Raw genomic sequence first — 18368 nt, forward strand, 5'->3', positions numbered from 1 at the left:
TCAGAGAGCTCACGTATCTTCAACTCATTAGGGTCAGTTACTGAGGAAACATTCTTTTGATTCTTCCTTTGAAATACCCACTTGCCCTTTATTCACTACAAATAATTATCATAATTTTATTCAAGGCCTCACCTCCTTAGATCAAGATGGGTGCAAAAATTTCCATAAGTAATGGTGAATTTAAGATACTAGAAAACCCAATAATTTATTATTATTTAACATTTTTGTTTTGTTTTGTTTTTTTGAGACAGAGTCTTGCTCCGTCACCCAGGCTGGAGTTTAGTGGCGCAGTCTTTGCTCACAGCAACCTCCGCCTCCGGGTTCAAGCGATTCTCCTGCCTCAGTCTACTGAGTAGCTGGGATTACAGGTGTGTGCCACCATGCCTGGCTAATTTTTGTATTTTTAGTAGAGATAAGATTTTACCATGTTGGCCAGGCTGGTCTCAAACTCCTGACCTCGAGTGATCTGCCCACCTTGGCCTCCCAAAGTGCTGTGGTTACAGGTGTGAGCCATGGCGCCCAGCCTATTATTTTAAATTTAAAACAGAAAACTTTATTACATACTAAGCAGTGGGCTCTTTTTCACAGATTATTTAATTCCAATAACTCCACATTACCAGCAGAGAAACTGAGATACACAGTAATTAATGTGCCCCAAATCAGGAAGTATTAAGTGGTGGACCTTCTTAAAAGGTTGCTGTCATTGCTCAGAACTCTATTAAACTCAGGGCAATCTCCTTGTTTTAGATTTCTGTCTCTAAGACTTACTCTAAATGCTCATGTCAGGTATTCCTGAACTTGGAATGGCCTTACACTATTCTTTTAACCCAAATCTTATATACATTCACCCTTCTCTGAATATTTGTATCTTCTCTAAGCTTTATAGAATTCATAAACTCCAAAATGTAAACTAACTTGCAGATACTGTTCCCTTTTTGTTAGTCATATCTCACCAGAGCATTTCCAAGTCCATGACTTAAATTCAATACAGATTAATAAAAATTACTCACCATATACTTTTTTAGAAAAAATCTGTGAAATAAAAAAAAACTATTAATTGCAAAATTGGAAAATGTAATTGCAAAGTATATTATCACTATTAGTTGAGAAGTGAAAAGGGGAAAAATAGTGAGTCTGTTCTTGAATTACTATTAAAAAAATCTGAGGCTGGGCTTCTGCAGACTTTCTACGAAGCACAGTGCTGGCATCTGCTTCTGGTGAGGCCTCAGGAAGCTTACAATCATGCTGGAAGCTGACAGGGAGCCATCACGTCACATGGTGAGAGGGGCAGTAAGAGAGAGAAGGGGAAGTCCCAGATTATTTTAAACAACCGGATCTCATGTAAACTGAGCAAGAACTCATTCATCAACAAGGGGATAGTGCTAAGCCATTCATGAAGGATTTGCCCCCATGATCCAATCACCTCCCACCAGGGCCCACCTCCGACACTGGGAATTACATTTCAACATGAGATTTGGAGGGAGCATTCAAACCACATCAAATAGGGCAGTGTTATGTATCCCTCAAAAACTGTTATGTTGAAGTCCTAATCAACATTACCTCAGAATCCAACCTTATTTGGAGATAATGTCTTTATAGAGATGATCAAGTTAAAACGTCATTAGGGTGGGCCCTAATCTGACTGGTGTCCTTATAAAAAGGGTAAATTTGGTGACAACCACACACACAAAGAGAACACCATGTACAGATGAAGGCAGAGATTGGGATGATGCTTCTACAAGACAAGATATGCCAAAAACTGGCCCCAAATCACCAGAAGCTAGGCTAGAGGCATGAACCGGATTCTCTCTCATGGCCCGCAGATGCAATCAGCCCTGCCAACACCTTGATCTTGGATTTCCAGCCTCAAGAAATGTGAGACAATACATTTCTGTTGTTTAAGCCACCTAGTGTGTTGTACTTTGTTACAGCAGCCCTAGCAAAGTAATAAAGGAAGGAAAGTAAGTTCTGAGTAAATTAAACAGTGAGATGTCACTTTACAAACTTAGAAATTTGTAGTGCGCCATCAAATTTGATAGCACATTTGCTTCTAAGACTCTTGAATAAAGCTACTTAGTGAAGAGGGGGAAGGAAGAAGAGAGTGAAGAGGATTTACAAAAGAATTGGCCAATTAATAGGATAAGTAAAGGCTTTTGCCTGTAACTGCATTAAGGTGTTTTAAATTTTTCTCTTTTCATGCCTACTACCCGCTCCTACCATCACCACTAATTTTTTTCGCAGTTTTAAATAGAAACTTTTATGTTGAGTTTTTGATGAGGTATTATAAACTTGGATTTACTGTAGTCCTCCATTCCCCCATCCTCAGTTTGTTACTTACAGTCAACTGTGGTCCAAAAATATTAAATGGAAAAGTTCCGAAATACACACTATTCTAAATAACATGAGGAAATCTCATTCCATCCTGCCAGGAGGTGAATCATCTCTTTGTCCAGCGTATCCACGTTGTATATGCTACCCTCCCATTCACCATGGATAGATATCATCTGCTCCTGACAACATGGTTTGATGATCCAGGATCATCAAAGCAAAATATTCTCCTGAGGTATTGACAGAAGGTCAGCAGTAGCCTAAAACCAGGTACGTTACAATGCCTACGTCATTCACCTCACGTGATCTTATCATGTAGGCATTTTATCATCTCACATAATCAGTAAAGATATTTCGAGAGGGAGACCATATTAACATAGCTTTTATTACAATATATTGTTATAATTGGTCATTTAATATTTTTAATCTCTCTCTGTGCCTAATTTATGAATTTTATCATAGCTGTGTATATATAGAAAAAAACAATACATATAGGGTTTGGTACTACCCAAGGTTTTAAGCATCCCTTCCCCCCATCCTCAGTTTCAGTTACTTATAGCCAACTGTGGTCCAAAAATATTAAATGGAAAAGTTCTGAAATACACACTATTCTAAGTAACATGAGGAAATCATGGGGGAGTTTTCTGATTCGTATTTTTATAGGAAAGGAAGGTCATGTGTGCTCATTTTATTGTTCTTTCAATTTCTCTTGACCCCAGAGTGGTACCACTTCCTGGAAAGATTTGTTTTCAAAACAGAGGTTAATTTTTATATAGTCCTCTTATTTCCCCCATTAGAATTCACTTGACTAGGGGCTTTTATTTACTCTGTCATTTAATCATGTTTCAAATCCATCCAAAGTCATAAGCTTTTACTCAATGTCTGCCCTTGATTTAAAATATTCTCAATCTCCCTCAATTTGTAGCACACAAAGCTGAAGGCATATTTTAGCTTATAATCGTCTTTTTTCTTAAGAAAATTATACTACAGTCTTCTTAAAGCCTTTTATATAGAAATAATACCAATAACAGTATTTGGTAACCAACTAAAAAAATGAAAGTACCGATCAGAAAATATTGGCAGTTTCAGAAAAATATACTGGAATATGGGCCATGAACAAAGGAAGGTTTTGTCCTTTGCTTTCAACTTTCAATGCACTCAGAATTTAGATAGGAAAATACTATCTTGCCATATATTGCTCGCAAATTAGTTATAACATAAGCTGCATGTCCTGTTCTTCAAATTCCAAGTATTTCAAAGGCATACGACTTGGATAACAGCTATGCTTCACATAGCTTTGTATCTTACCTGTACATCCTGAAGAATTTAATTTCTATTATAAACACATTAATAATATATACAAAGGTGATTACTTTCTCTGAATCTTCCAGGTACCCAACAACTATTAAGAATATTTTTAAAAAATTCTAACAAATTGCCTAAAATTGTGGTTGATGATGGTCAGAAATGGTAGTTGAAATTGTCCCTGGCTTTTTCATGCTTACAAAAGCCAACTGAGGCAATAACCACAACTGATACTTCTGAGCTATCCAGAGAGACATACAACAACTTTCCAACATCCATATTTTTTTCTTCTTCCCTCTCTCCCTTTCTCATTTCTACTACCTATTTCATTTTGCTTTTTCTTCAGCTGGCTACTGACACCCACTCAAAACTAAAGCTATTTCCCTAATACATTTCCCTCTACTTGCCAAGCTCCAATTAGAAAAAAGAAAACTGGCTGGGCATAAATGGCTCATGCCTATAATCCTAGCACTTTCAGAGACTGAGGCGGGAGGATTCCATGAGGCTGGGAGTTCAAGACCACTCTGGGCAACATAGTAAGACCCTGTCTCTACAAAATAATTTTTAAAAATTAGCCAGGTATGGTGGCACACACTTGTAGTCCTAGCTACTTAGGAGGATGAGGCAGGAGGATAACTTGAGCCCTGAAGACTGAGGCTGCAGAGAGCTATAATCATGCCACTGCACTCCACAGACAGACCCTGTCTCTAAAAAGAATAAATAAAACTAAACAAAACAGATATGAACTATCTCTTTAAGAAAAAAAGATGTTTATTTTTCACTGCTTAACTTTGCAATTAAAATTATGCATGTTATCTGCCAACACTTTTTGTCCACTGTTTATCTCATTAATTCTTGAGTTATAAACTTGATAAGGCATAGACTTTTTTTTTTTTTTAATAAATATCTTTTAAAAAATTTTCCCATCCTGGCCAACATGGTGAAACCCCGTCTCTACTAAAAATAAAAAAATTAGCTGGACGTGGTGGTGCATGCCTGTAATCCCAGCTACTCGGGAGGCTGAGGCAGGAGAATTGCTTGAACCAGGGAGTCAGAGGCTGCAGTGAGCCAAGATAACGTCACTGCACTCCAGCCTGGCAACAGAGCGAGACTCCGTCTGAAAAAAAAAAAAAATTCAAATTTTTTAGGCTCCCAAAAGAATTTTAAAAACAACTCATGTATTCACCACCCAACTTTAAAAAAATGACATCGCTAGCAGGCAATACAGTGCAGTGTTTAAATAAGTTAAAATATGTGATTTACTCAGCCCAGTACCCAGCATATGGTAACATTATCACTTTAGATATGATTACTAGCACAGACCATGTACTCGAACAAGATTTCTGGATTTGTTTCACTTTCTATTCTGTAAGGAGAGACAGATTTAAACCAGATTTGAGATACTATTAAGGATTTAAAGATATGCATTAAATTCAATTCGCTATTTGGTCTTTAAACAAAATGTTGCCATATTTTTGCAATAAGATATCTTTTGTGTAGGTTTACACAAGTTATATTATTGCTAATTTTTATTTTTAAGCTACAGCTTTAAAGTGCACCTGTGCTGTTGCTTTGAAAAATTATTTTTAATATATCTTAATGACAGTGCAAATTTCTAGATGGGATTTGTAAAACTGGGTTTTCAATCTGAACTTTGCAAACACTGTGAAATTGCTTGGAAAATATTTTATGTGTTTATGCACATTTTTCGGCAAGACAAGTCTGTAGCTTTCATTAACTACGAAAGGAATCTCTAACCTCCATCCTTGCAAAGCAAATAAGCACTGAGATAAAAGAAAACACATAACTTTACAAGAAATCTAATTGGATAAAACCTGAAATGAAATATCCTTGACCTAATTTTTCTCATTATAAAAGATGACTTTTTTCCTGATTATGTAACTAATACATGTTTAACATTTTAAAATAAGTTCACCTTGCTATGATAAATAATAATATGAATATATATGACAAAAAGCACAACATAATAGGTGTTCCGGAATTTTTCAGTGCACAGGTCCAACTTCATAGTACAATATACTTAATACTGTATAAACTTACATTTCATGATGGTAAATAAATCTGATATTATAGAAAGCTCTGCAAGAACTACTGGGACTTTGTAAAAATTTGCTATACATTGAATTTAATACTCTGGTTATTCAGTAATATAATAAGTGTTTCAAAAAAGCATATATTTTAAAAATTGCATTTTGAAAGGTAAAAATGAAAAGTCTTACTTAAGGACAAAATAAAATGCATCTGAGATAATGTTAAAGGACTTACTTTAAAATAAGTCTTTGTTTCAAAATTATTTTTTACAAGATAAAAAAGGAATCTGATTTTCTCCATCAGAATAAAAATCAAAGGTCAAAAAAAGGTACATAGAGTACACTTTCAGTAACCAGAAAATACTAATGAATTGAACATCTTAGTGAGTCACGTAATAAAATGTTTCGGTTAGTCATGGAGTGGCACCCTAGGCACTACTGACAGAGCAAATAATCCTGAACACACATCTACTACCCTTTGCCACAGTGCAAAATGAGATTATGGTATCAGTACTTCTGACATTCACCTGATGAAACTGTCCTTACATTGCTACTTGTTTACATTTAGAAAATAATGGAGCTTAAAAAAAAAATAGCACTGAAGTTACAAATGTAAAACATACCCAATACAAAACCTGGTCACTGTGATCACTATAAATTCCAAACGCTTTTCCTCACTCTTATTCTTTTCTTGTAAAGAGGCTATTCCAATCCCCTGCAGTTTCTGTCATCAAAGGCAAGATATACAAGGGCCGTAGGTCCTGTCTGTTCTCTTCAACATGGTACATACAGCACCTTGGACAGTGCCTGATACAGGACATTGCTCAATAAATAACGTGAGCAATGAAGAGAAAAGAAATACAAGAAAAGCCAGTTTGGGGACTGGAATGAGAGGTAGGAGTGAGGAACAGAAAATAAAACAAATATAATTGAAATAATACTGGGAAAACATCACTCATGTTGTCAAATCAGAAAAAAATTTAAGCTGAGAACAATGCATTATTTTTCTTTAATACTTTACAAAAGGATGAATAGCCATCTCTCAGGCTGTATGCAACATTAAATTCCAAATTAATTTCTAGTAATTTAAAAATAGCATTGAAGAATAATTTTTTGAAGTACAATTTTTGTTTTTTTTTTCTTTTGAGAGGAAGTCTCCCTCTTGTCCTCCAGGCTGGAGTGCAATGGCGCAATCTCAGCTCACTGCAACCTCCGCCTCCCAGGTTCAAGCGATTCTCCTGCCTCAGCCTCCCGAGTAGCTGGGATTACAGACATGTGCCACCATGCCCAGCTGATTTTTGTATTTTAGTAGAGATGCGTTTTCGCCATGTTGGCCAGGCTGGTCTTGAACTCCTGACCTCAAGTGGTCTTCCTGCCTCAGCCTCCCAAAGTGCTGAGATTACAGGCGTGAGCCACCACGCCTGGCCTGAAGTACAATTTTTTAAAGCTCATTAACTTGCTACTATTTTGTAAAAAAACATTAAGTTGGAAAAAATGTCTATAATGAATTCATTTGGGTAAAAATTTATACATAAAAAGTTTCCGCAAGAACGTAAACTATTAATCATTTTCCCTGGGAAGAACTGAGGGGCCTAATGCAGAAACGGAGCTTTTATTAGTTACTTATATGCTTTTGTACTATTTGAATTTTTTGTTTTTACAATCAATATGTACACTTTATAATAAAACTCATTTAAAGGGAAAATGTCCAATTTGTATTTGTGAAACACTCAGGTAGAAATTTAGAAATTGCAATCTCTTATAATATATTGATTGTTGATAATATTAAAGTTTGCATTTTCTGTTTTATAGAGAGCCAGGGTCTTGCTATGTTGCTCAGGCATGAACTCCTGGGCTCAAGCAATCCTCCCGCCTTGGCCTCCCAAAGTGCTAGGATTACAGGCGTGTGCCGCTATGTCCGGCCTGCACCACCATGCCTGGCCTGCACTTGCTATTTCTTCTCTCTTTACTAAAATAAGAAAGTGGGAAATTAAATAGATTAGAACAAAAGAAAGTGAAATAGACTAGGACAAAAGAAAAATGATACATATAGATCAGTCTCCTCCAATTCAGGAAAAAATACTATTATATTCAAGAAACGAAAATTTTCCAAAAGCTCAAATCACAAACATCTATCTTCTAGTTTCTGTTATATCTTTATTATCATTGAACATGTGTTCAAATTTAGGGTTTTAAGGTCTCCACAAAAGATAACTGTTATATATTTAGTGCAACCAGGTACAAGACAGGCTCAAAAACAAACAAAACTGAATTGCTCATTCTAATTATAATCCAGAGAATCCTTCCACATAAATTTAAAAAATGATCTCAATAGGGACATCCTAAGTAAAGGAGTATCAGAGAATGTTATTACAGGTGGGCTGGCCATAAACTTGTAAAATGTAATTTTTTTAGCTCTTTTTTTTTTTTGAGATGGAGTCTAGCTCTGTCACCCAGGCTGGAGTGCAGTGGCGCAACCTCAGGTTCACTGTATCCTCCACCTCCTGCGTTCAAGCGATTCTCCTGCCTCAGCCTCTAGAGTAGCTGGGACTACAACAGGCATGCGCCACTATGCCTGGCTAATTTTTTATATTTTTAGTAGAGACGGGGTTTCGCCATGTTGGCCAGGCTGGTCTTGAACTCCTGACCTCAAGTGATCTGCCCTCCTCGGCCTCTGAAAATGCTGGGATTACAGGCATGAGCCACCATGCCTGGCCACTGGTTATTTTTTACTGTTGACATACTTAATTACAAAATAATAACTTTAAAAGGTACGGTTCTTCAATGACACATATATCAGAAGGTAATGATACTAAAAAAAAGATCTGTGAAAAAACTTTCAAAATAAAATTAAATATAATTTTAAAAAATGATGTAGAAAAACTGGATTTATCATGTGTAACATGTTTTGAAATATCTATACATTGTGGAATGGCTCAATATAGCTAATTAACGTGCATTACCTTATGTGCTTTTTTGGAAAAACCACTTAAAATTTACTCAGTGACTTTCAAAATACATTGTTGTTAATTACAGTCACCAAGCTGTACAATAGATCTCTTGAACTCAGTTGCCTTGTCTAACTGAAATTTTGTATATTTTGACCAACATCTCCTCATCCTCCACTGCCCCACCAGCCCTTGATAATCACCATTCTATTCTCTCCTTCTATGAGTTCAACTTTTTAAGATTCCACATGTAAGTGAGATTATGCAGCATTTGTCTTTCTAAGCCTGGCTTATTTTACTTAACATGTCCTCCAGGTTGTCACAGACGAAAGGATTTCCTTGTTTTTAAGCATTAAATACTATTCCATCAATACCATTTTTAATATATTTAAATTATACCCATTTTGGAAGTAGTAACAGCATGCTTTGATGGTGGCTCACTAGAAGATACTGTATCAGAAATCCACAAATTAAGCAATTGTTTCTTATGATGTGCATCATTTTCCTGGTTGGCCTGTTCCTCCAGTGACTTTCTTATACAATTCTTTAATTCTTCAATTCCTTCTCCAGTAACTGCAGATATGGGGATGATATGTTGGAACGCTACAGTCCTCTCTGGAATCATGTTTTTTCCAAATAAATGCAGAAAATCTAAAAGAAAGAACACAAACTAAGCTGATTTCCATTGTTTTTGAAAGTTAGTTAAAACCGTGTTAATGGTTTGATTTGTGAAGCAGGGAACCAAAACTAGCATTTTTCATGCCTTTTTTCACCTTTTCTAATAAGTTCTCAGAGCCTTTGGATTTTACTATTGATTATGGTAAGGTTCTTGGCACATAACATACTTGTTAGATAAATATATTTTAAACCAAACTAAGTATGAGTAGAAGATGTATCACAAAAATGACTTACTTAAGGAAGTAATAAATTTTGTGTGGGGGGGTTAAATAAGGCAAGGCAGCATTGATTCTCTGAAAGACACTTTCTGTAAAAATAATATCATTTATAATTTGAGACATTCTACTTGGCCTCAGTACACTGGAGACCTTTAACTTCCCCAAAGTATAGGTTTATCATCAATGATGCTAGGATCCATACAAAAACTGAAGAGGGATTATAGAGAATTCAAGGGAAGATAATTTCAGATGAGTCCAATCTATCACCCCACAAGGGCTAACAACTGTTATATTACTTTTACCTCTTCCCTGTCACCATGGCATACTGATTGGCTGGGGAGATGACATACTGATTGGATGGATTAACTGATATGAACTAGAAAGGCTGGACTGAAACAGATTGGTGGAGAAGACAACACGGAACTTGCTTTCTGAGATTCAAAGGCCCCGAAGAAAGTCCAGAGAGGTAACTCAGGATTATCACTAAAGGGCCTGTATTTTATTTCACGATAGGTCAGAACAGCTACGGACTCCTGAGTCACCCCTACTTTCGGTATTTCCTCTGAAAATTCCCTTCTCTGCAAGATCAACTAGCAAACAGAACTAATGACCATATAAAGCAAATATCATTAGGAATGAAGGCTATTTAGTATCAGAGAATATTTATATCCTATGAGTAATTTATTAACTCAAGGACAGCTCCAACATGTAGATTACACAAGGGAAAGACTTTTTAGAGGAAAGGACCTTCTGGTGCTGTTTGACAGTCTTAGTACACTACAATCTATTTTCCAACAATTGTTACCAAGAATAAAAACGGAGACATATTATTGAAAAACATGTTAGCCACATACGATACACCCTACTTTTCCTCATTTGTGCATGAGGTTCTCTACTAGACACTGAATGAAACCACCATTGCCATAGGATAGAAGGTGCTCTGCAAATGTCAATATTCAAAACTGTGGAGAATCCCTTTAAGTTACTTTACATATAGTCCAGGAAGTAAATTCCAGACAAATAAATCATTTTGGAGTCACAGCTTCTATTTTTGTGTCACACACACACAGGAAAAATGAAGTTCTTTTCAGAAGACTCATCCTCTTCAGAAACCTATAGAGTTAGTTTTGCCAAGAAACATACTTCTTTAGAACGTCTTAGTTCTGTTTTTAATTTTATGATGTACAGTACTAGAGGGATGAAGAGCTTGTGAAATATGTTAATGAAAGTGAAAGACTTCACAGGTAGATGCTGACTTTTTCCTCCTTTTATTCAAATCCCACATATGCTTTATGGGCCCAATTTAAGTTTTATTCTTCATGAAGCCTGACCTTTTTAGTTCAAATTAATCTTTCTTTTGTCTCCTTTAATTTACTGTCCATATCAAACATTCTAGAATTTGATAATTATTATGTTACAATGTTATTTACATGTTTTGTATATTCTTTCTTCAAACTTGACTTTTAAGAGCAGAAACTGTCAGTTTTCCACTGATTATAACAGCATTCTCTGTACATTGTAATTATTCTTTAAATTAGAATTAAATGAATAAATAGGTTTACCTTTAGGATTCTGGAGCTGGCTCATCAATTCATGGAACTTATGTTGGGCATCCGGCAAGTCCATTTTATTAACTGCCAAGAGTGCAGGTTTTGTCTGAAGTTCCTCTTTGTACAATTCCAACTCCTTTAAATCAAAAGAGAAAACCCAATAATTTTAGTACTGGTTTCTGTATAAACTACTTATTTGGTAATTAATGACCCGGGTGATCTAAAACCCATTCACATCACTGAAATGCAATAAATCCCAACAACAGAAAACAAAAGGAAGAATTTCAGAAAATGACTCTTGTTAGGTCATGTGTTAGTATGTTTTAGTTTAAATGATATCCTAGAGACGGTTGTAATTTTGCGTCTAGAGTCAAATATGGGTATCTGGACTTCACACAGATAAAATTCAGAAGTCAGTAATGATCACTGAATGTTATACCTGTAGTATTCTTGGAAAAAGTAAATGTACTTAGGAATAAATCTTTGTTACCTTGGATTAAACAACTGTCTCTTAGATATAACATGAAAAGCACAAGTAAAAGAATAGATAAAAGGCCAAAGACTGCTTAAGGCCACCAGGAGTTTGAGGCTACAATGAGCTAGGATCATGCCTGCACTCTAGCCTACATGACACAGCAAAGCCCTGTTTGTAATAAAAATAAATAAATATGTAAGACTGGGCATGGTGGCTCATGCCCGTAATCTCAGCACTTTAGGAGGCTGAGGTAGGAGCATTGCTTGAGCCCAGGAGTTCAAGACAAGCCTTGACAACATAGCGAGACCCCATCGCTACACAAAATTTTAGTTTAATTTTAAAAAAAGGAAAGAAAAGAATGAAACAAATGGAATTTCATGAAAATTAAAAATTTTGGGTTGTTTTCTTGCTATTGAGAGTTGTTTTGCTTCCTTATGTTTTGGATATCAATCACTTATCAGATGTATGATTTACAAATATTTTTCTCCCATTCCCTTGGTTGCCTCTTCACTCTGCTGACTCTTCCTTTTGCTGTGCAGAAGCTTTTTAGTTTGATGCAATCTTACTTGTCTGTTTTTTCTCTTTGTTGCCTGTGAGTTGGGGTCACATAAAAAAAAATCATTGCTCAGACAAATGTCATGGAACTTCTCTGTTTTCTTCTAGTGGTTTTATGGTTTCAGGCTTTAAGTCTTTAATCAACTTTGAACTGATTTTTTATATGGTGTGAAATAAGGATCTAATTTCATTTCTCTGCATGTGGATATTCAGTTTTCTCAATATCATTTATTGACAAAGAAAACTGTCCTTTCCTTACTGTGTGTTCTAGGTACCTTTGTTGAAAACTAACTGTAAATGCATGGATTTAATTCTGAGCTCTGGATTCTGTTCCATTGGTTTATGTGTCTATTGTTATGCCAGTACCATGCTGTTTTGATTATGATAGCTTTGTAGTAGGTTTTGAAATTAGGTAGTGTGAAGCTTCCAGCTTTGCTCCTTTTGCTCAAGATAAGATTGCTTTGGCTATTCAGGGTCTTTTGTTGTTCCATACAAATTTTAAGATTTGTTTTCTATTTCTGTGAAAAATGTCAGAATTTTGATATGGATTGTGCTGAATCTGTAGATCACTTTGGGTAATATAAACCTGATTTAAAAATGGATAAAGAACCTGAATTGACATTTCTCAATGACAAACAAATGACCAATATATGTATGAAAAAATGTTCAACATCACTGATCATTAGGGAAATGAAAAGGAAAACCACAATGAGATAGCTCCTCACACTTGGAAGGATGGCTATTATCAAAAAGACAAAAGATAACAAGCGTTGTCAAGGATATGGAGAAAGAGGAACCCATGAACACCATTGAGTGGGAATGTAAATTAGTACAGCCATTGTAAAAAGCAGTATAAAGATTTCTCAAAAAATTAAAAATAGAACTACCATATGATCCAGCAATCCCACTTCTGGGTATATATCCAAAGGAAATAAAATCAGTATGTCAAAGAGATCTCTGCATTCCCATTTTTACTGAAACATTATTCACAATAGCCGAGACATGGAATCAACCTCAGTGTCCATCAATGGATGAATAATGAAAATATGGTATACACACACACACAACTGAATACCATTCAGCCTTAAAAAAAGAAAATCTTGTCGTTTAAAAACAACATGGGTGAACCTGGAGAACACTATGCTAAGTGAAATAAGCCAAGCACAGAAAAAAAAATACTGCATAATCCCACTTATATGTGGAATCTTAAAAGGTTGAATTCATAGTAGCAGAGAAAATGGTGGTTGCCAGAGTGCTGGGGGAGGAAGATGGAGGGGTGTTGGTCAAATGGAACAAAGATTCAGTTAAATAGGATGAATAAACCCTGAAGATCTATTTTACAGTATGATGACTATAGTTAATGTATTATATATTTGAAAATTGCTAAAACAGATTTTAAATGTTCTCAACACAAAAAAAATAGTATGTAAGATGACGGATCATGTTAATTAGCTTGATTTAATCATTTCACAAGGTACACATATATCCAAATATCACTTGTACACTTTAAGTACACACAATTTTTATGTCAATTACACTTTAATAAAACTGGAAAATTAAATAAATAAATAGTAGTTTTGTGCCACAAAGAATACAGAAAAAATACACTGAAAAAGTGAAAAGACAAGTCACAGAAGGGGAGAAAATATTTTCAAATTATGTACCTTAGAAGGGACTTAATTTCCAGCTGGGCATGGTGGCTCACATCTGTAATCTCAGCACTCTGGGAAGCCAGGTGGGCAGATCACCTGAGGTCAGGAGTTCAAGACCAGCCTGGCCAACATGGTGAAACCCTGTTTCTACTAAAAATACAAAAATTAGATGGACATGGTGGCACATGCCTGTAATCCCAGCTACTCGGGAGGCTGAGGCTGGAGAATCACTTGAACTCGGGAGGCGGGGGTTGCATTAAGCCGAGATTGTGCCACCGCACTCCAGCCCAGGCAACAAAGCAAGACTCCGTCTCAAAAAAAAAAAAAAAAAAAAAAAAAAAAAAAAGAGAGAAGGGACTTGTTTCCAAAAATATAAAACATGCTTACAACTCAACAATTAAAAGACAAATAATACAAATAGTAATGCACAGAATCTGAACAGACTTTTCTCTAAAGATACAGAAATGCCTAATAAGCACATAAAAAGAATCTTAGCATCATTAATCTTAAGAGAAATGCAAATAAGAACTATAACAAAATACCACTGCACTCCCACTAGGATGACTAAAATAAAAACGACAGAAAATAACAAGTGTTGACATTCATGTGGAAAAATTGGAACATACATTGATGGTGGGACTGTAAAATGGCACAATGGTGCTACCAATTCAGAATAGTTTGGCAGTTCCTCAAAATGTTAAAGCATTACTATCTGATCCAGCAATTCCACTCCTAAGTATACATCCAAGAGAAATGAAAACATGTCTATACAAAAACCTGCACACAAATGTTCACAGCAGTATTATTCATTATAGACAAAAAGTGGCAAATGAAATAGGATCTATAAAATCCTGGAGGTAAAGCAACACCATGTTGTCTTAGAGAGAAATCACATGGCTGAAATATAGCATCTAGAGGAGAGGGTTACAGAGGAGGACTGCTAGGTAGGGGCCCAAATTTGCAGATTTCATAAATCATGCTCAGGTTAGACTTTAACCTAACAGCTATGGGGGTCCATCGAAGTGTTTTAGGCAGGGAACATCAGCATCAGCTTCGTGCTTTTACAAAGATCACTCTAGCTGCCATATAAAATATGGACTGGAGAGAAGCAAGGCAGGACACAGGGAGACTGGAAAGGACCAGATTCAATATTCCAGTAAGAAGGGTTGATGATTATAACAGCGTAGATGAAGACAAGAGGATGGATTTCAGAGAGATTTAGGATAAAAAACTGACAGGGCTTGTGTAGGTGGTGAGAAGAATCAGTATATCATAGCTTACACATTCACTAAGTTATGGGGATGGCTGAAAAGTTTTTTAAAAGTTTACTTTTATCCATATTAAGTTTAAGTGACTAATGGGACATCCAATCAAAGAAGATTTCCAATGGGCATCTGGTCTAAAGAACAACAAAGGCCAGGGGTGGTGGCCCACACCTGTAATCCCAACACTTTGGGAGGCCGAGGCAGGTGGATTACCTGTGGTCAGGCGTTCGAGACCAGCCTGGCCAACATGGTGAAACCCCGTCTCTACTAAAAATACAAAAATTAGCCGGGTGTGGTGGCACACACTTGTAATCCCAGCTACTTGGGAGGCTGAGGCAGGAGAATCACTCAAGCCTGGGAGACAGAGAGAGCCGAGATCATGCCACTGCAGTACAGCCTGGCAGACAGAGCAAGACTCTGTCTCAAAAAAAAAAAAACAAAGAACAATGAAAAGATCTAGGTATCAGCTACAGATCTGGCAGTCATCAATATTATTAACTGTAACTTAAGCAACGGGAGTGGGTAAGATAGAAAATAAGGTTAGGACAGAACTCTGAATAATGTTACTTAAAGGATGAGAAAAAAAGAGCCTAAAAAGTAGACTGAGAAATAGTGTAAGAGTAGAAATAGAACCAGAAGATTACAGGTCACAAAACTAAGAATGAGAAACAAGAAGAATTAGACAACGTGCCAAAGTTGAAGCAAGATAAAAATCTGGGAAGTATGTAATGGGGATTTGGAAGCCCAGGAGTGTTTTATCCATTGCAGTAGTTTGAGGAGCAAATGAATGTAGAGGAAATGGAGACAAGTTTAAGTAATTCTTTAACTGACACCAAAGCTTTAAAGGCAGAGTATGTATAGACTGTAATTATGTTATTTCATATAGTCTTACATTCCTATGTATTAGACCAAATATAGAACACAGTAAAAGAGAAAACCTACTTTTGTAAGCAGTATTATGGTTTCAAAAGCTGTTCTGTATTGAGTGTGAGAAGAAAGCTGAAATCCAGAAATATCAACCTAAAAAAAAGAGAAGAGACAGCCTTTAACATAAGAAGAACAGCTATACATTTCTATGTTTTAAAATGTTTTACCCTCTCAAGCTAAAAACAATTGCTCTATACTCTACTTGTTATTTAGTAATTCAAAATAAGTAACAGAAATCAAGGTGTTAAGATAACTTTAATTATTCTGATAAAATTACAGTCATTAATACAATAAAAAACTAGGATAAGACAATTTGTATGAAGACAATCTCATATATAACTCTAGCATCATCAATGAAGAATGAAAGAGATACTATGATACTATACAATATGGTAGTATGTTGGAAATCTTAAGGAAATACATGTTGGCAAGTATGGCCAAACTTACATATGATATAGTAAACAATGTCACTTCCATCCCCATATTATAAAAGACTTAGTTAGTGGAGTAACATATGCTACCACTTTCTTATTTATAAACAAATTCTAGAAAAACTAAATTCACTGCTTTTCAATTTATTTTAATATCACATTAGTATACATATGACTTACAACAAAAAGTAGTTGTTTAGTTCTTTCTATATGCTTGAGGAATTTGTGGCCCATTCCTTTGTTCATATGTGCTCCTTCTATTAAACCCGGAAGATCAGCTACTGATATCTAATACAAAGTTAAATGGTTAATAAAAAAGGAAAATGTATGAAAACCCCAAGTTCAACTACATCCCAAAATTTTTAAGATATTTCAAATATAAACAGTTCCTAACTTATGATTACCACTACATCTTTGAAAAGCCAAGTATAAAAGTAAAATTAATGTACAGTATTAAGAATTAAAATCTTTTGTTATCAGATATTAGAGTCCCATGTTTACTATTAATCTAATAATCTAGGAATTTTAAAGATTAGTTTATCATTTGTTTATTTATTTATTATTGTTATTTTAGAGACAGATCTTGCTCTGTCACCCAGGCTGGAGTGCAGTGGTGTGACCATAGCTCACTGTAGCCTCAAACTCCGGGGCTCAAGCTATGTTCCCACCTCAGTCTCCCAAGTAGCTAAGACTCCAGGTGTGTACCGCCATGCCCAGTTAACTAAAAAAATTTTTGTAGAGACAGGGTCTCGCTATCTTGCACAGGCTGCTCTCAAACTCCTATCCCCAAGTGATCCTCTCATCTTAGCCTCCCAAAGTGCTGGGATTACACGGGTGAGCCACCACACTAACCCCTAGTTTAAAATTTATTTATAATTTCCTAAATGGTATTGTCCAATATGAACTTTTCACAGAATTTCAACCTTTATACTCCGAATTCATAAAAATCTACAAGGATATTAATTCAGTAGACATTTACCAGGTACAGCTCTGTATTTTAAATTCAATTTGTATTATTTATTTGGCACCATTGTTCCTTTTCTGTTCATATTATACTAGCAGGATTATCAACCATTCTTACAAAGTATTAGGTTGGTGTAAAAGTAACTGTGGTTTTGGCATTACTTTTAATAGACTTTACTACGTTAATAGAGGTGTGATTCTCCTCACCTGTTCTTTGCAGTGCCAAGTTTGTTATTGCTTCACATTTTTGTAGGTCATTATTGTTTAAACTTAAGCAAATCTCATGGCATTACATGAGGAGCAGAGTTCTATCATCTAGAAGTTCATTCACCTGAGCATGCTTCCTTGTCACCCTGTCATCATCTCATTTTGTGCCAGTATTCAAGTAAGATCAGTCAGGTGAAACAGCACTCGACAAACCCGAGTTGTAGTTGTGGCTCTCCTACTTTCTCCTACTTTTGGCCGTTACTTTTAATGGCCAAAACCACAGTTACTTTTGTACCAACCTAATAAAAGAATACAGTTTCCTAGACTCCTTTTACAGGGAATAATCATTATTAATCATCATTTTACACTTGTGCTTTTTCTTTTTTTGAGAGAGTCTCGCTCTGTCGCCCAGGTTGGAGTGGAGTGGGGCAATCTCGGCTTACTGCAGGCTCCACCTCCCAGGTTCACGCCATTCTCCCGCCTCAGTCTCTGGAGTAGCTGGGACTACAGGCGCCCACCACCACACCCATCTAATTTTTTTTTTTTTTTTTTTGTATTTTTAGTAGAGACAGGGTTTCACTGTGTTAGCCAGGATGGTCTTGATCTCCTGACCTCGTGATCTGCCCGCCTTGGCCTCCCAAAGTGCTGGGATTACAGGTGTAAGCCACTACACTCGGCCATTTGTGCTTTTCAAACCTCACTGTGCATCATAATCACGTAGGGAACTCTTAGAAGCTACAAATGCCCAGGCCCTACCCCCAAGAGATTGTTTCAAATCTCTGGGGCCTAAGCATCACTCATCATTGCTGTTCTTA

General features: G+C 36.1%; 1 protein-coding gene across 4 annotated transcripts in view; it reads right to left on the bottom strand.

The window, feature by feature from the left end:
• Positions 1 to 576: 576 nt before the first annotated feature.
• Positions 577 to 18368, bottom strand: part of GTPBP10 (GTP binding protein 10) — a 46930-nt gene continuing 29138 nt past the window's right edge. For 2 of the 4 annotated variants that reach the window (XM_063726083.1, XM_063726084.1), the window contains exons 7-11: positions 16564 to 16671; positions 15968 to 16045; positions 11091 to 11214; positions 9032 to 9283; positions 577 to 1252 (exon numbers count right to left, since the gene is read on the bottom strand). In XM_063726083.1, coding sequence (XP_063582153.1) covers positions 1152 to 1252; positions 9032 to 9283; positions 11091 to 11214; positions 15968 to 16045; positions 16564 to 16671 — 663 coding nt within the window. In that variant the 3' untranslated portion in view covers positions 577 to 1151. Of the gene's footprint in view, positions 1253 to 2768; positions 4751 to 7821; positions 9284 to 11090; positions 11215 to 15967; positions 16046 to 16563; positions 16672 to 18368 lie in introns of those variants that run through there. The other 2 variants (XM_054559522.1, XM_002818264.6) reach the window with 2 other exon arrangements.

Source organism: Pongo abelii, chromosome 6 (assembly GCF_028885655.2).
Source record: "Pongo abelii isolate AG06213 chromosome 6, NHGRI_mPonAbe1-v2.0_pri, whole genome shotgun sequence".
Lineage (NCBI taxonomy): Eukaryota > Metazoa > Chordata > Mammalia > Primates > Hominidae > Pongo > Pongo abelii.